The 25,254-nt window shown below is 41.7% G+C and overlaps 1 protein-coding gene across 1 annotated transcript in view; it reads left to right on the top strand.

Annotated features, from left to right (window-relative positions):
* ARHGEF26 (Rho guanine nucleotide exchange factor 26) overlaps positions 1-25,254 on the top strand; it is a 115,899-nt gene that overhangs the window by 57,367 nt on the left and 33,278 nt on the right. The window contains exons 10-11 of the mRNA XM_075937745.2: positions 1,777-1,866; positions 10,701-10,855. Of these exons, the coding sequence (XP_075793860.2) occupies positions 1,777-1,866; positions 10,701-10,855 (245 nt within the window). The remainder of the gene's footprint in view (positions 1-1,776; positions 1,867-10,700; positions 10,856-25,254) is intronic.

The following is a 25,254-nucleotide window of genomic DNA, read 5'->3' as shown; positions in this document are numbered from 1 at the left end:
ATCGGTGGCAACTTCCAGCTTCACAATGGAAACTCTGTAAAATCACTGTTGGCCTAGAAATCTTTTTGAAATAAGGAGAAAGTTTGAAATGGAAATGTTAGAAACTAGCCTCTGAGATCTTAGAATTTGAAGCCCTGCGGTACACAGTTGAATATCATTAAATTTGATGGATTGGACATCCCCCTATTAGAAATCAGGTTCCCTGCATGTTAGGGCTAGACACTGCCTTAGGCCCTGCATTCCTGTCTCATTTAAATTATTTATGCATGGAAATTGCCAATTTTTCTCTTAAAGCGGAAGCATAATGAAGGATGAAAATGCTAAATTGCTTTATTCAGGAACAGTCACTGACAGATCAGCTTTACATTTTAAATCATTCTCTTTCTGTTTCTCATGAAAAATTCTGAACTGCTGCGGTAATACAATACTGCTGCCAACACACTTGAATTTTATTGTGGGAACTGCATGTGGTGGTCTGTCTGAAAAGCAGATGGGGGAGGAGAATTTGCCTGTCTGATATTGTCTGTACCCTTTCTCTGGATGCTACTATCTATCCCCAAAAATGACTCTTATCACTGTATCTAACTGTATAATAAAATTCCTCCTGCAGAAAAATGTTTTACAATTTTTTTTCCCCACTGGGAAGGACACTTTAGAGCCTTGTGTATAAAGGTTTTGTCCTCATCTTCTTCAAATTACTCATCTGTTGCACTGAATTCATTGCCTAGTTGAGTGCAACAGAATATGTAAAATGCACTAAAAATATAACAGCCCAACTTGTTAACTTTTCTTCTTCCTCTATGCACAAAAACAATTAAAGTAAAACTAAAGATAAGCTTTCCCCCCCTATCAGAGAAGCTAGATAGCTCCTTAGTCCTTTAGACTTTTGGTGCTGCAAGTTAGCTTAGAGAAGGCTACACAGATAGACTTAATTGGTTGTGTTCCTATTTTCATCCTACTCTCCACCACTCAGCACTGGCAGGAATTAGCAGGGGTCATGATGTTAGTATTCAGTACATTAGCTATGCTTTTCATTGAATTGCTGTGGTAGTGGAAGAAGGATCTGGGAACTAAGTGACTCAATATAGTATGCTATTGCTCAGACATATCTCTTCCCTTCCAGGAAGTGAGAAACAAGAAGGAAGGGGCACACTGACTTTTGGAAAGCCAATGGAAGGGGGTTAAAGAGTTTTTTTTTCTCCATTTTAACATATCTGGGTGTCTAATCTTCCTTTTTTTAGGTCTCTTGAAGAATGTAACAAATTTTCAAATTCCATTCTAAGGCATATAAACTATGATTGAATATTTTTCTAAAATATTGCCTTCGTTAGGTTGCCAAAAGAGTACCTACCTTGCCTTAATATTATCCTTCAATAAGCAATTTGCATGTCTGCGGTTGTAAAGGCAATATATACCATTAGGTCACAGCTGCACAAGGTGTTTGCTTGGCAAAGTTAGAATTTATGTTCTCTGAGTGCCTGTTAAAATTTTGGGCTGAATATCTGCAACCCTTTTGAGTTAGGTACTTTATGCCACTACTTTAACTCTACGTGGAATAATTGTGTTGGTGGATTATTATAAAAATATCAATTTCTTGATTATTTTTTTGCTGCCTCAGTGGTATGCATTTTCACAGAAAAGTGTCCCTGTTTTGTGTGTGTGTGTGTGTGTGTGTGTGTGTGTGTGTGTGTGTGTGTGTGTGTGTGTGTTTTAAAGCTAGTAATGCAATATCTAAATGCATTAAAGCAGGGACATTTTTTTTCTTTTTTATTCTAGTTGGTCCGTTTATGCAACGAAGGGGCACAAAAAATGGAAAGGACAGAAATGATGTACACAATTAACTCCCAGCTGGAATTTAGAATCAAGGTATGATGATATTTCCATTCATGAACTCATTTAGTGTGTGCAGAAGTTTTGCCTTTCCTGAAGTTTTAAGACTAACAGAGTCACTGTCAGAGTAAATGAAGCAAATTAGCTGGGGACTATGGAAGCCATGATGCTGAATAGTCCTTGGCTGAAAGGTCAAACATTTGTATGCTGAGAATAGCCGACGCTGTGGATGCTCAAAGAGCAACAGATACTATTGCTAATTATATCTCAGTTACTCACAACAAGCTTTAAAAAAAGAAGTAATCACACCATTAACACCATGCACCTGAGTTGCATATAAAAACCATGGTGCTCAGAGAGAAGGATTCTCATCCTCTCAGTGAAATCCTGCCTCTTGTTAAAGTTAATGATAAAATTCCTTTTGACATCAGTAGAGCAAGGATTTCGCCTCAACTCTTTAACTCATGAATTTCTGTGGAAGTGTTTAACCAAAAATGATATCTAGAAGTGTTCATTGGTCTGTTTCTCTCTGTGCCTCTCTCCCTCTCCCGGATTTGTCAGCTCTTGGATATTTTTGGTAAATTAAGATGCTCTATAGAATGTACAGTGCATTTTTAAAAGACATAAATGTCACTAGCTTTAGGGGGTAGCTGAGGTAGTCTGTAACTGGAAAAACTTAAAAAACAGCGAATGGTGTAGCAGCACCTTAAAGACTAACAAACTTTGGATTGTACCCACGAAAGCTCATAATGCCATCTACATGGCTACGTCTACATTGGCCCCTTCTCTGGAAGAGGCATGTTAATTTCCAATTTCATTTAAAAATGAAAAGCCGGAAAAAAGCGTCTAGACTGGCGCGATCCTCCGGAATAAAGCCCTTTTCCGGAGGATCTCTTATTCCTACTTTGAAGTAGGAATAAGAGATCCTCCGGAAAAGGGCTTTAACCCTACTTCAAAGTAGGAATAAGAGATCCTCTGGAAAAGGGCTTTATTCCGGAGGATCGCGCCAGTCTAGACGCTTTTTTCCGGCTTTTCCCCAAGCCGGAGAAAAGCGGCAGCCATGTTTATTTAAATCCCGCGGGGGATATTTAAATCCCACGGGAGATATTTAAATCCCCCGCGGATTTCCCTATTCTGAAGTTGGAAATTAACATGCCTCTTCCGGAGAAGGGGCCAATGTAGATGTAGCCCATGTGTTTTGTTAGTCTTTAAGGTGTTGCTAGACAGTTCATTGTTTTTTAAGTTTTTCCATAAATATCACTGTAAATCATTTTTAACAGTGGTAAAATACATATAATTTAGCAGAAAAAAAGACTGTTTTATTACATTCACAGCTATTTTGTCTGACACATTGTGTTTAATCATTTTAATTAGTTTAGCACTGTTAAAAAGGTTGCAATATGATACTGATATTTTTAAAATATTTTATTTTGAGTACAAATGAAGTTACAGGTGGTGTTGTTTCCTTTATCTCAGAGATCTGTCCAAGAAGTGTCAAATGTGATTTAAAAGGTTTATGGCGGCATTTTCAAAGCATCAACAATATATATATTTCTTCTTTGTACTTCAAAAATACAAAAATCTGTTTTAAATGTATAAGTGGAATATCATGCCCATGGTATGACATCAGTTCCCAAGAAGCCCTTCTTAGTAATGCAATGGCAAGACGTACCATTTTGTGTATGGTTTTAAAAGGTTATATGTTATAAAGGATATCTGTAACCTTATCTTAGCTAGGGAAAGTTCCTGACTCTGGAGACAAGCTTTTCAAAGGGTCTGCAAGCAGTTTTAATGACACATGCTCACTAAAAATAGAGAAAGAAATTGAGTGTGAATATTCATTTAAATAACAAAAACAAAATACAATTATTTAAGGTGATCACAAAGTTCCTAATAACCTAGGGATAAAATTCTCAAAAGATCTGGGTGACCGGCTTTTTAGATTTGTCATTCTTGAGCCTTCAAGTAGGGGAGTAATTTCTAGTTTTTATAGCCAAAAGGCTTTCAAAATTCCCTTGGAAATGGTTTTATTTTCACCACAAGAGATGTCCATAATTAGTTCTTGATTTAGGCAGAAAGTTCAATCTCTTAGACTACATCTACACTGTAGGCTTCTTATGCAAGAACTGTTTTGTGCAAGAGCACGTCCACACTGCCGTGTGCTTTTGCGCAAGAGCATCCATGGTAGTGTGGACGCTCTCTTGTGCAAGAAAGCTTCTGATGGCCATTTTAGCCATAAGGGTTTCTTGCACAAGAAAATCATGTTGCCTGTCTACACTGCCTTTTTGTGGAAGAGCTCTTGTGCAAGAGAGCTTATTCCTCATGTGGAGAGGAATAACTCTTCCAGAAGAAACTCTGTTTTCCGACACTGTACTGTAAATTTACTTGCGCAAGAACATGCATGCAGTGTAGACACCTGGCAAATTTTTGTGCAAGAACAGTTGTTCTTGTGCAAAAAGCCTGCAGTGTAGACATAGCCCTAGTGTACTCTCTCCTAAAATGTATACTGCAATTTCCCCCCTCACCAGTTGAATGGGGATAAAAGCTACTTTAATTCTTTAGCTTTTTTCCCCCTAGAGTACCACTATGTGTATCTTAAACATGACTCCTTGGTGATTTAGACTTTATCTGTGGTTTGAGAGTTTGCCAGTTGGATTATAAAAGGCTGATTTTTCTTGGCATAATTTCAATACACTTTATTATACTGAGCCTCTTTGTAGTATATGGGAAGATGATGACATTCTGCATTCAACACTGCATATTTTTGACAAAAAATTATTGTTAAAAGTCAAAACAAGTGTTCTCTGGATTATAATCAGTTAGGGAAAGATGTGCTGAACATATTTGGCATAGAAATTTTTTTGAGATGTTGAGTTGATAGCAAATGGAAGCTTTAAGCCCTTTTAAGGTCTAAAATATATCAGTATTCTGGGGCTGCAATTCTTATCTTAAACTATATGTATTTTCATAAAATAATCTCTTTGCCCGCATATAACATTATTAAAGTTGTTACTGTGTTTCATTGGGTCTAACTTGTTTTGTGAAGCTTGAATAAACAAAGCATCTCCAAATAGTTTAGTGCCCTTTTTATGTACTTATTCAGCTGTTCGCCAGACTGAAGATTTAATTTTTAGTTGAGATTGAAGTATATTTATTCAGTGTTGTTCAGTTTCCGGTTTAATGTATGGTATTGGGGAATTGAGAGGCTTTTTCCCTGCAGACAGATGAAAACATGTTGGCATATTTGTTTAGTTGAATCTCTGTTAGTTCCAGAATATCAAAAAGAGAAAGTAGGTGAGATCTTATCTTTAAATGGGCCAACTTCCTACAGCAGTTGGAGTTTTGGTCATTTCATGGAGAAAGACGAGAAGAGGTGTTTGCCTCAGGAATGGTGATTCGCATGATTCATGAGTTTTGATTGAGTAGGTTGAATTTCTGGTTGAAACTGATTTAAAATTTCAAGTCAAATATTGCTATGAAACTGGAAACTTAATTCTTTGATTTTGTAATGATGAAACTCAACACTTTCTGCAGCGCTAGGGAGTTTCTTATGAGTTTCATGTCCAAGTGCTGAACTACTACCTTTCATAAGTAAAGCCCTGCAACTCCATATCTGCAGCTGTGCTCATCTGCAAATGTGAATGCAGATAGCTGTGGCTCATTTTTGCAAATGCAGATGTGAGTTTGAGCAAGGTGACAGTACAATGGGATGGTTACTAATAAAGTGAATTATATGTTGTTGTTATAGGAAAAATTGAGAAATATGGTTTGTTTAGAATTACTGTAAAATGGTTACAGCTTTGGTTAGAAAACCAAACAGTATTTAATTCTGTTGCATGGATGTAAATTGGAATAATCTCCATTTAAATACATGAAATTGCAGTGCTCTAAAATTAGCTTGATTTCACACTCTGGTCCACTGACAACAACTGGAGCTTGGTTCACTGTCTGCTTGGAAAGTAGTGGTGTCATATAGGTTAAAGGAGTGCATAACAATATTTAGTATATTTATGACTTGAAAAAATAGTAGAAAACAGATTAATTAAATTAATGGGCAATAGAAAATTGTGGACACTTAAAAGGGAAGTTATCATTGAACAAGTTGCAAGTGTTGTTAATTGGGCAGAAATGTATGAAATTGAGCAAGAATAGGTGGAAAATTTTTGGATGCATATTAGTGTGGAAGAAATAAATACATCTTTGGGAATTAAAGCTAATAAAAAATTGTGAATGATTTCACAATATTTATATTTGTCACTAACCACTTTTTAAGCCTGAATAGTGCAAACTATATTCAAGACCTTGTCTTAGTTGATATCTATGCTCAGACACCACCATCCATCCTGTTACCTAGTCTTAATGAAACATCTGCTTGTGCCTTTTTCTGTATAGATCAGAGAAGTGTGTGAAATTTGCTCCTTGAAATTCATCTCAGGTTTAGTTTTCCCCACACTTAAAAAAAAGTTATAGTTTTTCAGTTTCCTGATGTGTCCTTAGCATGAGTAGTGCCGACCCCATATTGATTTCTTTAACTTTTCTCTAAGCCTTTCCCAGTCCTTATTTTTACACTTTTACCCTCTTGGTCAGCTTTTAATAGGTTGAATGTAAGGGAGAGTATTAAATTATAATGATCTAAATCTTCGGCTATATTAGATAAGAGCTCAGCACATCTGAGTAGAAGGGGATGTGTGTGGCTCTAAGCCAAATTTTCTTTCACTCCTCCTTGGCCCTCTTTCTGGGTGGTGTTAGGGAACAAATCAGCAGGAGCACAAGTCAGAGCAACCTAATTTGTGCTGGCTTATAATGGCCCCTTAGGACTATGTGTATTTTATGTGTTTCAGGGGAATCTCAGTGGTGATTTGGTTTGTCTAGTGAAAGCAGCTAGAAGGAGGAGAGTAAGAGTCTGGTCCAACATCTACTGTATTTTATATTTGCTTTTATTAAGTTGTACAGCATAGGCAAGAAGGACACTTGGTAAACAATTTTTTTACTTCACTGCCATTAAAAGGCATATGCAGTAATAGATTTAATATGGAAGATGAAAGTTGTTAATTCAAAAACTATGGCTGTATTTAATAATTGTATCAGAGAGACCTCTGTCTTTAATAATTGCATCTGAGAGACCACAGCTGAAATATTTTATTCAGTTTTGGACATATTATAGAACAAGTACTGACAAATTGGAGACAATTCAGGAAAGGACAGCTAAAATAGTTTAACTCCAGAGAAATAAGATATATAACAAAAGATTAAGATGGCTGACAGGTGCTCAAAGAAACATTTTGTGAGCATGTAAAAGGATGCTTTAGAGACAATAGAAGTTAGTTGTCTTCATCAGTCAAATGTGACAAGACAGGTAATGCGTTTCAGCAACATCAAAGAAGGTTTAAATTCAGGTGTAGAGAAATTCAGTAGCTGAAAAATTGGACACTGGGAATAGACCAGTGAGAAAGCAGAGGGAGAAGGCAATCATAGAATACTAGGACTGGAAGGGACTTCGAGAGGTTATCGAGTCCAGTCCCCTGCCCTCATGGCAAGGACCCAGTACTGTCTCTAGACCATCCCTGCTAGACATTTATCTAACCTATTCTTAAGTATCTCCAGAGATGGAGATTCCCCAACCTCCCTAGGCAATTTATTCCAGTGTTTAACCACCCTGACAGTTAGGAAGTTGTTCCTCATGTCCAACCTAAACCTCCCATGCTGCTGTAACACTCTTCACAGATACCTAGGGGACAGCTTGGGGAGCCCACCTGAACTATCTGCAGATACAGGGAACCTGGTCCCAGGAGACTCGAAATTAGGTAAACATCCTGGTGCTTAGGGCCATAAAATTGGTCTGCATAGCATTTCTTCCTGTTCTGCGAAACTCCTGAGGGGAGACCTTCACAAACAGCACCTCCTCCATGCACTGTTAGAAACAAGCAAGGAAGCATTCATTTATCACCTCTTTCCCAAGAAGCCATCAGGCTGTGGACATGGTGTCAACAGCAGGAGGTAAATCCTATTGACGTGGTACGTTCCAGGTATCAGTGACTATCTTGTGTGATACGCTCTCTTCAGGGCACCCAGAACTGTAAGCTGCTGTGTTACCTCACTGCCTGAGGAAGAGAGTTGTGTTGAAGCTTCAAACTCTGAGTCAGCTCCCTTCCTTATCACCTGATTTCTCGAGAGAGTATGAGTCTGAACGTTGCCTTACAGACAGCAGTAAGTGGGTGCCCGTTCCTGACTTCTCCAGAGATGTCGCTTTCCAGGGACCAGTCCCCCTCACTGGTCACTCCCAGAAATGTTGAAGTTTGCTGCCTCCGAAGAGACGGTTTACACGCCAACCTATTAGTTTAGCAGAGGACTTGCTCTTCAGTATAACAGCACTAAGATGGTTTTTAGCAAAGAATATAGATTTAAATGACACTAAGCAAGAGAAAAAAAGAGAAAAAAACAGACGTAGCAAACAAAAATGTGCTTTCCAGCGTCCAAGACTTAATTTTAACCAAACTACAATGTTTGTCTAAAAAAGTTTACTCAATGGCCAAGGCTCTTCTTTCTGTCTGTGAGACCTATTAGAAATATTCAGCTGGTCTCCCATATATCTTCCAGCCTATTCAGTCATCATATCTCAGAATCATGGTCAGGTATTGCATCCCAATCCACAATCACTGTCATTGTGCTTAATGGCCTGGATGTTGGCTATAGACAGACAGTGGTACTCTCTACAGATCCAAGAAATTCTCATACAGAGAAGGAAACCATTACTAGGCAATCCTACTTTAAATGGAAGAGATTTTCCATATGGGCAACTTAGCATAATTTAAACTGAGGAGCGCCCCTGAGGTTGAGAGACCTCAACTACATTCTGAGCCTAGTGTTTAACTTTCAATGTCCACCTTGTAACAACAGTGGCATGTTACATTTTGGAGTATCCATTTTCCTCCAAGCCTGTCTGCATACTATCCTCAAGACCAGACCCCCACATGGGACCTTAGTGTCATCATCCCAGAATTTGCAGGAATTTCCTTTCCATAGGGCTCCTCCACACTTCAAAGGCAAAAGCACCATGTGGAGCCTGGGATCAGCTGGGGACTCCCCAGCTGACCCCGGGCTCTATGTGGCACTGCTGCATTGAAATGCCATGGGGAGCCTGGCATCGGGCTCCTCACAGCATTTCAAAGTGGCAGCGCTGCACGGAACCCAGGGTCAGTGGGGGAGTCGCGAGCTGATCCCGGGTTCCATGCAATGCTGCCACTTTGAAATGCTGCATGCAGTCTGGTAACACCCCAGCTGGCCCCGGGGTGCACATGGCATTTCAAAGTGGCAGCGCTGCATGGAGCCTGGGGTCTGGGGCCAGACCCCAGGCTCCATGCAGCACAGCCACTTTGAAGTATCCCCTGCTCTCCCCCTCTTTCTGATAGAGGCAGTAAGGAGGTGGGGGAGCAACTAGTTGACTAGACAGTTGACTATCCGATAAGCATTTGTTTATCAGATAGTCGACTAGTTGTTCACATCCCTAAGAGAGACTGGTCTGGGACTATTCAAACACCATTTTATTTCTACCCTTCTTAAGACATTCACTTAGTTCTGCATTAAGTAGAAATATTCTGTTTGCTCCATTTCAGAGTGTGCTCAATTCCACCTTCTGTTTGTTCTTCAAATGGTTTTGCCAGATACAGTGAGAAGGTAGTGAATACCTCTAAAGCAGGGATCTCCAAACTACGGCCCGGGGGCCGGATGCGGCCCGCGAGGCCCTCTCATCCGGCCCGTGGAGACCTTTTTGGATTCAAAGGCAGAAGAAGTGAGATTGTTTCAAAACCCATTTGAAGCAGATGTGGCCAGTTGCCCAGATGAACTGCAGCTGGAAGTCATTGAGTTGCAAGCAAATGACCTCCTTAGGGACAAGTTCAAAATAGGACTGGTGGGTTTTTACCAGTTTTTGCCCAAGGAAGACTTTCCTAATGTCAAAAGTTTTGCATCAAGGTACCTTTCAATCTTTGCAACAACATACCTGTGTGAACAAACATTTTCAAGAATGAAATACGTGAAGAACAATTTGAGAACAAACTTGTCCGATGATAATCTCAGGTCACTGTTGATGTTAGGGACAACAAATCTAAAGCCAGAAATGTCTGCTATTTTGGCATCCAGGAAACAATTTCACCATTCACACTAATACAGGTGTTCATGTGTAGTGTATGAATGTGTTATTAAATAATAACTGAATAAAATAATATTAAATACATAATTAAAAACAACATCCATGTTTTGATTGTTTTTTATTTGGACCTCAAGTGTGTAGTCGGCCCCCGAACTGCTGTTTGATAGTTAATGCGGCCCTCGGGCTGAAAAGTTTGGAGACCCCTGCTCTAAAGCATCCACTATTAGCAAATCTCTCCTGTATTGTCATTATTTTGAATCTTGAAGTCCTAATTTGACACCTATACAGGTTGAACCGCTCTAATCTGATGCCGTCTAGACCTGACAGGTGCTGAACCAGAGAATTTGCTTGAACCAGGGGAAGTCAATATTGTTTAGCAGCATTACCAACACTTACACTGCTTACTGAGCTCTTAAAAGACATTTAGGGGTAAATTAGAGCTAAAGAACAGCACATAACATTAAGAACAAGGATTGTTGGCTGTAAACCAACTATCGGATGCCAGAAAACTTAGCCAGGTCCATTTATCATAGGTGTGGCCAACTCAAATCATACCAGACCACAAATGTTGCCAGAACAGAGTGCCAGACTAGAGAGTTTCAGTCTACTCATATTTCTACATTTTGAGTTTATTCATGCATTTTTCCAACTGATCTTGATACTCCTTTTTCTGATAAAATGCTTGTGATTTAGGATTAAAACATTGCTTTCTTATTTGTAGCCATTTCCACTGGTCTCCTCTTCCCGGTGGTTAGTAAAAAGGGGTGAATTAACTACATTTGTGGAAGACACTGGATTATTCTCTAAAAGGACCTGTAAACAGCAAGTGTACTTCTTCCTCTTCAATGATGTCCTTATTATTACAAAGAAGAAGAGGTAAGAGCTTCACCACTCTAAAACTGCATTTGTGTCTAATTCCTCGAATCACAGAGGCTACAGTGAATGTTGCATGAGTCACTTTGGGGAAATGAGAATGTAAACTTCCTGGCTTCAGGCTAAATTTGTTGTTTAGTATTTACCTTAAGTACAATTTACTGTTCCCAAGGCATTTTTAGATTATTCCTTTAACAACCATTTTTATGTGTGAGTGAATGAGGAAGATATGAGAAGAATCAGTGTGTATAATATGCTTGCAGCACAAAAACAAAATCTCATGTAAATGGAAATGTTGACTGAAAAAGCCTTAAGTATTGCTGAAACATCTAAAATGTTGTAGTCATACCAGTTTGGTATGTTGTGCTTCTTCAAAGAAGAAATGAATTAGAGAAGCATTTTAATTTCTCCATCAGGCCACACCCAGAATCTCATTGATTGGGGATCAATCAGAAATGATAATCCAGTTCAATAATAGTGACTCAAAGGCATACATTTTAGCAAGATAGATAAATATATAGAGTAGGAATCTCTCTCCATACTGTTCTTTTATGGAGAGTCTGTACCAGTATCCTGGAGGAAGCTGCTGGGATCACCACTACCACCAAATCAAAGAGAAGGTTGAGATCATACTTCTGCCTTTGATGGAATTTGTGCCCTCTGCAGATGCTGTTGTATTGTTTGACAGAGATTATTTGCTCCTGTAGTTAATAAAAATTGTTTTGAAGAGCAAATGTTTTGCTCTTGGGTTGATCAGATACACCACAAGTGGGTTTTGCCCACGAAAGCTCGTGGTTCTGTATATATTTTTGTTCGTCTTTAAGGTACCACAGGACTACTCATTGTTTTTACAGATTAACACAGCTGTCCCCCTGAAACTAACTAACTATCAGGTATTTTTAAAAAGATTTCTAAAATCTTGAGTCTGTTCTTTAAATAGTACAATTGAGCATTATACTATGATCCTGTAGTTGTTTATGCATTTTTCAGAAACAAAATGTGCACACTTCCAGCAAAGTGCCACATGATTTGTTTGCTGCCTTAGCTCTTGGTTACATTCAAGTGAATAGATTTTTCCCCAGCCTGTTCTCTGTAGTATATACACTAGTGGGACATAAGGTTTATCACAAGTTACAGAGAACATTTTTATGAGGGCCCCTTTTTGAAACATTGGCAGCACATCACAGATTTGTATCACAGATCTTTAAACAGCATGTCTCTTCCTGTTCTCAGGGGACTAAGGTTAATATTTTATTGTGCTGGTAGCTAAGTAAACTTCTGAGTTTGAAAACAATGAGCAAGTCTACTATCTGTATTGTTACCTTGTTTATTGGTTTCCTGTGCAATAATTTTGGTTATCTAGCATCTAAGATAATTTTTTTTGTACAGGCAGTCCCCGACTTACGCGGATCTGACTTATGTCGGATCCACACTTACGAACGGGGCTTTTCGCGCCCCGGAGCTCACGGGCGGCGGGTGTGTCCTCTGGGGCGAGAAAAGCTTCTCCCGGTCTCCCTGGTCTGCTGGGGGGGGTCCAGCAAAGCCGCTGGACCCCCCCAGCAGACCAGGGACACCCGAGCAAAGCCGCCGCCTGGGGGTCCCGCTGCCTGGGCGGCTTTGCTCCCGGGCAAACGAGCAAAGCCGCCCAGGCGGCGGCTTTGCTCGGGTGTCCCTGGTCTTCTGGGGGGGTCCAGCGGCTTTGCTGGACCCCCCCAGCAGACCAGGGAGACAGGAGCAAAGCCGCACAGGCGGCATCCCACCGCCTGTGCGGCTTTGCTCGGGGGCAAAGGAGCAAAGCCACATGGGCGGCGGAGTCCCTCCGCCTGTGCGGCTTTGCTTGGGTCTCCCTGGTCTGCTGGGGGGGACTCTCCCCCAGCACCCCAGGGAGACCGGAGCAAAGCCGCACGGGCAGCGGGGTCCCTCCGCCTGTGCGGCTTTGCTCTGGTCTCCCTGGTCTGCTGGGGGGGACTCCCCCCAGCACCCCAGGGAGACAGGAGCAAAGCCGCACGGGCAGCGGGGTCCCTCCGCCTGTGCAGCTTTGCTCGGATCTCCCTGGTCTGCTGGGGGGAGAGGGGGCGCAGCTAGTGCACCCCCCCCCCAGCAGACCAGGCTTTTGTTGCGGGACACCTCGGGTAGAGCAGCTGGGGTGCTGCCAGGTTGGTCCTGTGGGAACCTACTGGGCAGCGCCTCAGCTGTTCTGTCCCAGGATCCAGATTCAGCAGCTGTTGAAACTGATCAGGCTGATTCCAGGAAGCTGGGGGCAGAGCAACTCTGCTTCCAGCTTCCTGTAGTCAGCCCCTGTTCAGTTTCAGTGGCAGCAGCTGAATCTGGAGCCAGTTCCGATTTACATACAAATTCAACTTAAGAACAAACCTATAGTCCCTATCTTGTACGTAACCCGGGGACTGCCTGTAATAATTTTTTCTGTCCAAATTCTGGTGATGTTGATTTATAACATCCTCTAGCTGTTGGAATCTGTTATATCCCAGTGGTTCCATGAGTGATGGTAAATAAAATTTGATGTTAATCTTGGGGTTCATATGTTCATTGTACCTAGGCCTTTCTAAATAAATACATGAAATTGAAAATTATTGAGTTCTGTGAACCTACCACAGAAATTCTGATCGCAAAATGTCCTGCAAATGCAGACAGATTTACTAATTATATTATTTTATGCAATCTATTGTCCCTTAGGGTACGTCTAGACTACATGCCTCTGTCGCCAGAGGCATGTAGATTAGGCTACCAGACATAGGAAAATGAAGCAGCGATTTAAATAATCGCTGCTTCATTTAAATTTACATGGCTGCCGCGCTGAGCCAACAAACAGCTGATCAGCTGTTTGTCGGCTCAGCGCGGCAGCCATGTAAATTTAAATGAAGCGGCGATTATTTAAATCGCCGCTTCGTTTTCCTATGTCTGGTAGCCTAATCTACATGCCTCTGGCGACAGAGGCATGTAGTCTAGACGTACCCTTAGTTGTACAAAGAAATATCTGTTTCATTAAGTTTTTCAATGTTAAACTTGAACTGACTTTTGCACATGTTCAAACATTAAATTATGTAATGACTGTAATAGCACTGTTAGTACAGTTTCTCAAGTTTTTAAGATGTAACCAGGGATATTTGGAAGGTGATAAACAGGTTTGATGTTATGTATTTATATTTGCACAGTTGGGTTTCTCCTGCATTTTTCACTGCTGCTATGCAAATCCTCTCCTGCACTCCTGAATTATAAGTTCTAATAATTCAACTGCTTGAAATTTTTGCTCTGTATCCCAAAGCTTATTTTTGCTTGCTATGGTTAACCATATTAACCATATTTGTAGAGCTCAGCACAAGGAGTGTTGAGGCCAGGATTGATGGTATATGTCTAAGTCGTTCACAGATAACTGATAAGCAGTGCTGGTACATCAGTGTTCAGCATGTAGAGCAGTACTTACAATTAGACTCCAACCTTAAGGCTGAAAGTGACTGTTGTGATCATCTGTCTAGTCAGACCTCCTGCACATTGCAGACCACAGATCCTCACCCTGCCTCTCCTGTAATAGACCCATAACCTTTAGCTGAGCCACTGAAGTCTCCAAATCTTAACGCAAAGATTTCAAGTTCTAAATGTTTTACATACCAGAAGCATCATTAAAAGGACTGTGTTTGTGTGATACAGGGGAACAAGCACTCCAGAAAAGCATTTGTGCAATGAGATTTAGCTGTAAGATACTAAAGGTCAAGAAACCTCATGAAACTGTACATTACAGGCATGTTCTGCATAGGATTTTATGCTTTCATTCCAACAGTGCTTTACTAGTCACGTTCCTCCACAGCCTCTTAGTTTGAGTGCATCCTACATGTGTAATAAGACTTAACAGCCTGCCTCTACATTCTCAAATAGTTGAATGGGATTTAACAGCCCAATTCCCCTTGCTTTAATGGGCATCATATGGCCAAATCCCATGCAACTCTGAAATATTTTAGATGCATATGCATGATTGGGCTGCATAGCAGCATGATGTTTAAAGCATAAGTACATGTGCTTTCGGGGATCATTTAGAGCCCCATTAAATTCTCCATGTGTCACAAAGAAGCAGGAAATTCAGAGTTGCTTCAGCTAGGGTTGTAAGCAACAAGGGGAGGCAGAGGGCAGCAGGGCACGAGCTGGGAATCAGCTGTCCCAGCTTACCCACAGTCCCAGAAGCTGCACCTGTGCTTTTGAAATGTAGCAAAAGCTGCCCAAGGCTCTTGCTACGTTTCAAAGGCAGAGGTGCAGCAGTCCTGGGTTCCCTGATGCACCTCTGCCTCCCCTTTTTCAAGTTCCCTGCTGTGCCTCTGCCTTAAAAATGTAGCAAGAGCCGCAGGCAGCTCTGCTATATTTCAAAGGCAGAGCCGCAGCAGGGGTAGCAAGCGTCCCCCTCCCTCCTTATTGACTAATTGAGTAGCTGTTGGAATTTCCATCAACTACTCGATTAACTGTTTAATTGAAATTTAACATCCCCAACTCCAGCATGCTTCTTCCCCGAGAGGTTATGGCACTGCAGTCTGCTGCAGATCAGTCTGGGGCTTTGGCTCCGGAAGCTAGCAGATCCCAGGGACACCCAGTGAGACCTTTACTTTTGGGCAGCTGGCCTGCTGGCCCCCATTTTGCCTGCAGCATGGTTCCACTGGGCCAGAGAGCATTGACACAAAATGGTTTTCTAATGATAAATCCACTAGGTCAGTGAGGAAACCTGCTTGCAGATGCTTGCAGTGGCTCTTCCTGTTTCACTCTTTGCTGTTCCTTCAATCAAAAGTATGTGAGGCCTCAGGTCCACCTTCTCTCCTGCGTCCCTCCTGGCTTGGGGGACTGACAGTTGTATCCTGAATCCAGGGCCTTTTTTACTTTCTGATCCAGAGCTTTAAATAGTGGCTAAAAATTCTATCCCTTCTCCACTGCTTAGCATTCAGCTTCTTGTGATTGCCTGAATGAGTTCATTCTCCACCTTCTGTGGAGTCTTCCAAGCCATAGATAACCTCTGCATTTGCAGCGTAAAAAGCACACCTGCGTATTTTATGTGAGGTTTTCTGGCCTTCTTAACACAACCGTTATGGTTTCTATCCCTTGAATGTGTGATGGAAAACTGTGTTCAAATACCCTTTTTATGGTTGATGGACTGGGACATAGCTTTAGTGCTGATCACTGTGCACAGTGACTGTCCTGTTGGTGTCAAAGATTTAATGGTAGACAGTGTCCCTGGGGTAGCAGCTAACTGGTCAGTTGTTATTATCCTTATGTGTTCAGTGCTGTATTCATCATTACTCAATGAAAAAAATTACCACCAAAATTTTTCTTGTGTTTTCTACATTTCTCCTCCTTCTTTCCTATTTTTCTTCTGTTCTTCCTTTGCATTTTCCTTCTTGCAGAAGCACCAAATTCTAGCCCCTTATGATCCACACTCATCCTCATCCCCGTTCCGTCCGCTAACGTGATTACTAATGACATTGACATTCAAGTCCAATAATGACCAATCACATGTAAACTTCTTAGAGGGCAGAGGAATTCATACCCTTCTCTGGAGTAATTTTTCAAGCTGTATCAGGCAAGTAGCCTTGTGTTAACTGTGCTTGGGTCACATTTTGAAGGTTTTCTTCACAACTGTGAGAGCAAGCAGATTTCTAAGGTCATGTTTATACTTTCCCATGGATCGATGCTCCGAATGTCTATCTTCTGGCATTTGATTTAACTGTTCCAGCAAGGCTCTCATTTCTCCTATTGACTTGCCACCGTGCGGATGGTGCCAAAATTCGAATCAAGGTATGTGGACTCCAGCTATGCAATTAATGTAGCTGGAGTTGTGTATCTTAATTCGAACGTATCCCCTTATGTAGACCTAGCCTTAAATGAAAAATTCAGTTCTACAGAAACCAAATATTACATGTGGTGTCATATAAATACTTCAGGCAGGCTAAATCTGTTTATAAAAGGCATTACATGTGACATCTTAGTGCTGCTTTAAAATAACCATACCTAAGTACAATCTATATATTTTTGCTAGGTCACATTTAATCTGAACTGTGTGTGTTGTTCCCAGGTTGAACTTCCAGCACCATTCCATCTCCCCTTGCTACAATTGCTTATATAACCTTTACCTCTTCTGAACCTGACCTGAGGCATTGTTATAGAATTGCTAGGTTTAGATCACTATTCATATGTTGCCATTTATCAGTGTTTCTATCATTTACATTTTCTCAATCTGTCAGAGAGCTCAGAAAATGAACAGTCTGCAGGAGCATCCCTACAGCTTCTCACGAAGGCCTGAAAGTGTACTGCAGAGCAGCATTCTGTTCCAGGATGGAACAGAGCTCCCCCTTGAACCTGCCTGGATCAGATAGCTCCGACGCACACAATACTGAGGCCAAGAAAGTCTAGTTAGGGATTACAGCATTCATTATGGAGTAGATGCATTTGAGCTGGCTTGCTGTATTGCTCCCTTTCTACTCAAGGAGTAGTGAGCTGAAGCAGGCGTTCTTTATTCACCAATTCAAAAAAGATCCCCAAATTGTATACTGAAGATTGTTAAAAGATTTCTCTCAAACTGCAAAGAGACTTCTGTTTTAGTGAAGCTATAGAGTTATTAAATATTTTCAGCTCACTTTCTGTAATACCACAAAACTCTATCTGTTTAATGGCTGCATGGTGTGTCAACTCCTGAGATAATCTTGACAATGGAATGCAGCTGGACTTCATAAATTGGAAACCATCCAAAGGTCAAATACTACTTTGGAATGTTACCTGTTCATAGTTGCTTGCAAAACTGGGTTTATGATCCAGATGCCCTCCCCCTCCCCCCAAAAAACACAACACAACAGTTTCCTAACTACAAGCAAATGGCTATCTCAGCACAAACGAAAGGAAGCAACTCTTGTAATGAAATACTAAAATTTCAGTATGGAGCTTGCAGGAGCTTTTCATTAATGGTAATGAACTAAAATAAGAGATTCATTTGTACCTCTATTATGTTGGTTTAAAAAGACCCATTGAAAAGAGTGAAGGATTTGAATTTTTTTTACTATACATTTTCTACTCATGTAGCATATTTGTATCTGTGTTGGCTCAGGATATTAGAGAGTCCAAGAAAGTGAGATAATGTCTTGTATTGCACCAGCTTCTATTGGTGAGAGAGAGAGAAGTTTCTTAGCCTCATTCAGGATTTGTCTGCTCTACAGAGTTTTGTTGTCAAAAACTGACTTTTGTCAACAAATCAGTAACAGCATACATACTAAGGATGTTGAGGACTAGTAGACTAGTCAACTGTCTGATAAGCTGTTGGATAGTTAGTCAACTAATCGACCTTTCCTCCCTTGCTGCCTCTGTTAGATAGAGGCTGCAAAGGGCAGAAAGGGGGGGGTACTTCAAAGCGGCAGTGCCGCACAGCTGATCCTGGGCTCAGCTATGCAGCACTGCCCCTTTGAAATGCCGAGGCTGCGTTTCAAGGTGGCAGTGCTGCGTGAAGTCCAGGGACAGCTGATCCTGGGCTCTGTGCAGCATTTCAAATTGGCAGCGCAGCACAGAGCCCGGGATCAGCGGGGGACTCCTGAGTCTTCTGCTGACCCATGCTGCACTTCCACTTTGAAATACACAAGACCACCTCCCACCCCCACTCCCTCCCTCAGCAGGAGACTCTAGTACACCTCAAAGTTGTCACGCCTGTGTGCAGCAGGACTTCCTGCTGGCCCTGGGCTGCACGCAGAGTTCCACGTTCCTCCTTTGAAATGTTACAAGAGCCCCAGCGGGTGCTCTTGTTACATTTCAAAGGAGGAATGAGGAAGTACCTATTGAGTAGTCAAGTAATCGATGGAAATTCCATCAACTACTTGACTAGTAAAATAACTGATAGTTAACATACCTAGTTATGTTAACTAGGTTGAGAAAAATGCCCAGTTTTGGTGACAAAAAAAGTGTACACCTAGGAGAGACTCTCTCCCCCCACCCCCTTCATTGTCAACAATAGACACTGCTATTTGTTTTGTTGGCAGAACTGGCTTCCGCCAATATCCCACAAGGCCTGCCCTGATGGCTGTGCTCAGTGTTTTGATCTCTGCTGCCCTGCAAGCATGCACGCCTCTCCTTTCAAAGCCCTGTGAAGTATTTGACAGCTTCATGTGTTGCTCTGTTTGGGGAACAAAGAGCAAATCATTGGACTGCTCCTGTTCTGCCCTGCACTAGGAACAGGGCTGCAGGCAGACTGCTACTGCATGGGGAGGGGGACAGATTGCTGTGCTGCTCTGATATTTCTCAGCATGGAGAACTCACAGAAGGCTATTTATGATGCCATCCTCAGCAGTTTAGGAACTGAGGGAGAACTCAGAGAGGATCTGAAGATGCGATAATCTCCATCTTCCTACTGCACTATGGCTCTTCAAAGAAAAAATTGTGGCTCCCGCACCCGTGGCTCTGACAGGGGCAACATGTTTCTGTCTAAAAGAGACAGAGCTGGAATTGCAGCATCCTGTGGCTGCCTTAAAAGGGCAATGCCTGCTCTGCTCTTAAAAGGGTAGCAGCTGGGGGGTAGGGAAAGGGGAAGGGAGGCTGCTTGCTTTTTTTTTTTTACTCAAAAGCTTTTTTTCCCTTGGCTCTTTGCACTGTATCCACCACAATTTTGGCTCTTCATCTGTAACGGGTTGCCCACCCCTTTAGGGCCTTGCTCACTCTGTCGATGATGGTGTCTCAAATGTGCATATGATCTGTCCACAGGGAAGCAAGTGTGAACACCCTCTGTCAGTTCTTGTTTTGCCATCTTTTGGGTGTCAACATAAACTTTGTAGACATAACTCGGTAGTGTAGACATACCCTGAGCTCTTCCTCAGGTCTAAGAAAAGAACTCCTGGGTCACAGCAAAATGTAGTAAGGAACAGGTTAGTTAACATAAGTGGTTAGCACATATTGGAAGGGAACGTTCGAAGCGGTGTATCACCTCTGCAGTGACAGGACAAAAAAAGGGGTTTAGTAGATTACAGATTGCTGTTCTAAATCCAGTGTCTGTTCAATCCATGGTTTTTAGTGTCTAGCTAGAGTAGTGAACTTAAGCTCCCAGGCTCATATTTTGATGCACATACTGAAGAAATGTTTAATTTATTTTAAAATATAAATAAATCATTGAAATTATGTGTTTTCCCCATAATTGTAGAGTGTTAAGTTGACTAAAAATCTTTACTCTTTGCTTTCTTGACTCTTCAGTGGTTGCCATTTCACTAGTTCTCATGAAGGCCTAGACGTGTACAACATTTGAAGGGAAAAGGTGTGAGGACTTTTTTTTTTTAAGTAAATTGGATGCCCTGCCATAATTTATAAAACCATTTTTATCATCCACTGTAGATGTTGTTCAGCACATTTAAAATTATAACTATTCAAGTCACAGTTCTATAGATAGAGCCATGCAAATCTGCAGATGTCTGCTTCATACCTGTGGTATTTGCATCTGCAGATGTAGATATCTGTGGCTCATTTTTGTGGATACAAATTTTGTGTTCACACAGGGGTCTTATCTATAGAGCATGCCTGGACTAAGATAAAAGATGTGTTTTAAAATGTATTGGCTAACAGATTCTATTACTGTATCTATTACCCTAATATAGACAGCCTATAGAGCTGCTGAAATTCTAATACAGTGTAAAAAATACAGAAAGATTTCTTTAAAGAACTTTTTCTGATCCTCTTTATAAAGAAAAGCAGGGCACAATTAATTTTTTATTTTGCACATAACTTTACAAAATTTACAAAATAATGAATTCTTTGCTATACTTCTAGAGCAGAGGTGAGCAATATTTTTTTGCCGTGGGCCACTTCAAAACCGGAAGGGGTGGGACCTCAAAAGGAAGAGGTAGGGCCAGGTGCTTCGGGCTTCCTCATCCACAAACCATGATTGGTGTGGGGATGTGGGAGCCGTTTTGCCCCCCCCCCTCCCACTAAGCACTGCCAGGGGCATGGGTGGGAAGAGACTTCCTGTGCTCCTCCACCCCCAGGCCAATCAGCACCTGGGGGTGGGGGAGCATGCAAAGCCTCCTCCCACCCCGCCAGGAGCATGTGGTGCTTCTAAGTGCCACGTACTTCTGGCAGAGCAGAGGAACCTTCGTGTACTTCCCTCCATCCCCAAACCCTAATTGGCTTGGACATGGGGGAGCCATAGGGCCTCCACAAGCTGGATCCAGCCCGTGGAGGCCCTTTTGCCCATGCCTGTTCTAGGGCACGTTAGGTGAGTACCCCTGCATTTTAAAAAAATAAAGTGCTATATGAAGCATGTCACTGGTTCTTTGTTTTAGCAAGAACAAGCTCCTCTGCAACTCCTTTGATTGTTTTTCCATTTTGGTTTGGCCTCTGACATTTTCCTCTGGAGGGAAAAATAACAATCCCAATGTTTATCAGCTGTGGGATTGTCTTTTGTTACCTGTGTCTGTTCACTGTAAGAAAAACAAGGAAAAAAAATAAAATAGGGTTTCCACCTCTCAAAGCAGCTGGTCTGTGGGATTCAGTGCTTTATAAACGTCAAGAAATTTGAGGATGAAGCCAAAGATTTCTCTGTATCTTTCTTCTTAGAATCAAGACACATCCCTACTCATATGAAATTTATTGGGAATGAAGCAATGTTATTCATAATATGCTGACTGCTCTGCAGGCTGCATGCTCCCTGCCAACATTTGAAAACATAAGTGTTTTCAGGTGGAGTGAAAAGTATTAATGGTACAGCAGGAGGGCTTATAAAATTGATGTTCCTTCCTAAATAAGGTTCCGTGATATCCTGGCTGCTATTTGTAGCCAACTAAATGGGATTTTACATTCTAATTTCAGTGACATTTTTACCTGTACAGTAGACAGACAGACCAAATAACAATTGCTTGTACCAATAGCAAATGTTTCTAGTTGATAAATGCTTACCAGATTCGTATTTTCAAATTAAAGTACTTCAGAATATTGCTCTGCCTTGTTGGAGCACATGAAGGTGCTGTAGCTCCAAGTGAAATTCTCACGTGTTTCTAGAAGTCAAAGCTCATGCTCACTGATGGAGTCTGTCCAAAACAATTGTTTATAAGAAAACACATGGAGTCCTTGCAGGAACATACTCACTGGGTTGGCATTTCTTTGGCTTTCAGTATTCCATGGACACAGAGATAAGCCAGAACCAGGCTTATGCCTTTGTTGGCTTGCCTACCTCTCCTATATAGTACTGCTTACTTTGATTTGTACAGTGGTGGGTGTGTGATTTAGGGCATGGTGTCCTGATGCTGCTTAGAGCTGAGGTGTGCAAACGTTTTGCCTCTGGGGTCACATCAGGGTATGGAGATTGAATGGAGGGCCATGAATGCTTATGTAGTTAGGGTTGGGGGGGGGGGGGATGAGGGCCCAGGTTGGGAGTGCAGGCTCTGGGGTAGGGCCAGGAATGAGAAGTTCAAGATGCGGGAGGAGCTCTGGGTTTGGGCAGGGATTGGAATGAGAGGGGGTGGGGAATATGGGCTCTGAGGTGAGGCTGGGGATGAAGGGTTTGAAGGTGGAGGGGGCTCTGGCCTGGGCTTGAGGGGTGGAGTGCAGAACAGGCTGTGAGGGCTTTAGCTGTGTGTGTGGCTGTTGGGTGGGGCTGGGAATGAGGAGTTTGGGCTGCAGCAGGGTGCTCTGGGCTGCGACAAAAGGGTTCAAAAGGTGGACGAGGGATCTGGGCTGGGGCAGAGGGTTGGGGGCATGGGCTCAGGTACAGACTCCAGGCACACTTACCTCCCCGTGCAGCTCCTGGAAGCAGTGCCATGCCCCACCGTTCAGCCAGCTGCCATGCAGACACAGCCAAGTGGCTTTGTGCACTAGCCCCTCACCCACAGGTTCCCAGACCGTGGAAGCTGTGAGGATGGTGCATGGGGCAGGTCAGCACACCAAGTCCTCTAGCTGCCCCTACGTGTAGGAGCTGGCTGGAAGCGGGGACAACCCACTGTTTCTAGGAACCATGTGGAACAGGGCAAACCTCAGACCTCGCTCCCTTGAGGGCACTCGGGAGTCATATTAAAATGGCTGGATGTGGCACAGTTTGCTGCCCTCTAGCTTAGAGGAACCTTATCGAGAAGACAATTAGGTATTTTCTTGAATTATATTAAAATAATTGCCATAATCTTATAACAAAACACATACTTAATTCACCGTGACTTTGTTTGGACAAGGAATTGGTATTTTAAACATTTGAGTTTGCAATGAGATTTTGTGCAATTTGACATTTGTCCGTGTCTAAATTGGATGCTTATAGGTTGAATTCAAGAAGCAGAAAGAAAGCAGAGCTGCTAGTCAATGACATATTACCAGTGGCTTTCCAGAAGTTGAAGTGAATTTTAAACTTCCTTTCTTCAAACTTTAATCTGCCGAGCAGAAGTCACTTAAAAAATAAAATAGGGGAAAAGAAACTTTAGTTGTGTAATGTAAAGTAGTATATACCATACGTTCTGGTTTGATTGGGTGCCAAGTGGATAATGGTATCTCTCTGCTGTAGACGATAAGAAAAGATCTGTAGAACAGACTGAATCTCAGTGGAGCTGTGCAATTCCTTTTGTACCTCTAGACTGTAAGTGAAAGCAATTATTTGACCAGGTTTAGTGTGGATTTTGACGAGAGAGGAAGGGGTTCCGCTGAGTTACTAGTTTAAGGGGAGCTGAATAAAACAAACATTCTGAAAGTAAACAGAACAGTTACTGTGAAACCTAGAATTATTGTCTTCTCTTCATATCTCATTGTTAGATGGTTATTATTTAATTGGTTCAGATAATGGTGACTGGTTAATTCATGGATTAGTCATCCATACCAGCATAGCTGTAAAAACCATTGGTTTGAACTAAAAGGAGAATTTCTTACTACACAATCAGAAGCAATTGAGAAACATATTGATTGAGATGGCTTTTTTTCTGTGCTGTGGTACAGAAGATTACCAGATTTGGAATTTTTCTCTCTCTTTCAACAAGCCTTTAAGGGGCAATAAATCTGAAAAATAACCCTGCCTGGTTTCAGAAGTGGGAGCCTTGTCAGAATTTACAAGATGGACTAGGTTTATTGAAACTGGTAAAGCTAGGTTGCTTTTAAAAAGTTCCCATCTCGATGAACAGCTGGTGAATTTACGATCATATGTAAGACAATTCTGGGAAATACATCCACACTATGCAGTTGAAGGGAAAGGCTTTTCAGTTTGCCTTTTCTCCTACCTTAGCAATTCCATTACTAAAGTAAGTGGTGCAAATTCTTTCAAATGTTCCTTAAATAATGTTTTGATAGTTGAGCACAGGTAAACAATTTAAGAACTGGAAATGTAATTAAGATTGACTTCTCCTGGAAAGGTGTTTTCTACCATTTCTTTATATTTAATTGCGCATGAATGAATAAGTTGGCTAAGACAACAAATGTAATAGAAACCAGCGTGGATTCACAGTGTGAAGTGCTTAGGCATGTTTCTGAAGATATTTAGAGACTCTATGTTTCTGGCACCTGTTATCATAGATACATGTTAATGGATTGGGGTCTAGGAGGGATTGAAGTAAATGTTTGTTGTCAGCGCACAGAAATGTCTAGTAACAGGAAACAGGATGACCTGACCAGGCATTGTCTTACATAACAACAAAGAATAATTCTTAACTAGAGTAGTTGAGGACCTTCGATTTAGGAAGTTGAATGACTGAGTTGTTTAGGGAGAAGGAGTATAAATTTGTAAAAGTCTTAGTGCTTGGGTAACAATTTTTTAAAAATTGTATTTCTTCATGGCATATTTTCCCTCCTCCCCCCGCCCCATTTCAGTAACCCTACACAAAAATAATGCTGGAAGTCACACATATAGAAAAGTGCTATTATATGCCAAATAATCCTGGAATGTGATTCAGAATACAGGTATGATCTGTGTGGTCCAGACTTCCACAGTCTCTGGTCCAGTATCTCCCTGGGTGCTCCCAACTGGAGCACATGCAGGAAAAGCTGAGCCCTATGCTCAGCAACTCTTACCCTGTCCTCTGAGAGCTTCCAGAGAACTGCAAATACTGTAGCTAATTTGTGGCACTCAAGCTCAGGGAGGGGGATGAGTTAGAGATTCTTTGGGGAATAGTCAGGGTGGAACATGGCCCCTGCTATGGGGGTGAGAGTTGTATGAAGTCCCTGAAATAGAAGTACATGGTAGGGTGGGGAGCTTGGGTATGGGGGGAAATGGAGAGATGCAAAGAGCCACTGGTATATCTAGTATGCTCAGCCTACACAAGCAACAAAGTGTGCAACATTTTAGTAGAGTGTATTCTAAAACAGCATTGCTTTTGGGTGTCAATTACTGGGGAGTTAAAAAAAAATAAACCAGAAGACATTATTCTCTGTTTGCTATGGGATAAATTCAGCTTATAAATACCCCAGGAGTGTCAAAGCCATGTAAACTG

The sequence above is a fragment of the Pelodiscus sinensis genome, chromosome 10 (assembly GCF_052426305.1).
Source record: "Pelodiscus sinensis isolate ZL-2025 chromosome 10, ASM5242630v1, whole genome shotgun sequence".
NCBI classification, from domain to species: Eukaryota; Metazoa; Chordata; order Testudines; family Trionychidae; genus Pelodiscus; species Pelodiscus sinensis.
The sequence above is the reverse complement of the archived record's forward strand: the minus strand, read 5'-3'. Positions and strand labels throughout refer to the sequence as shown.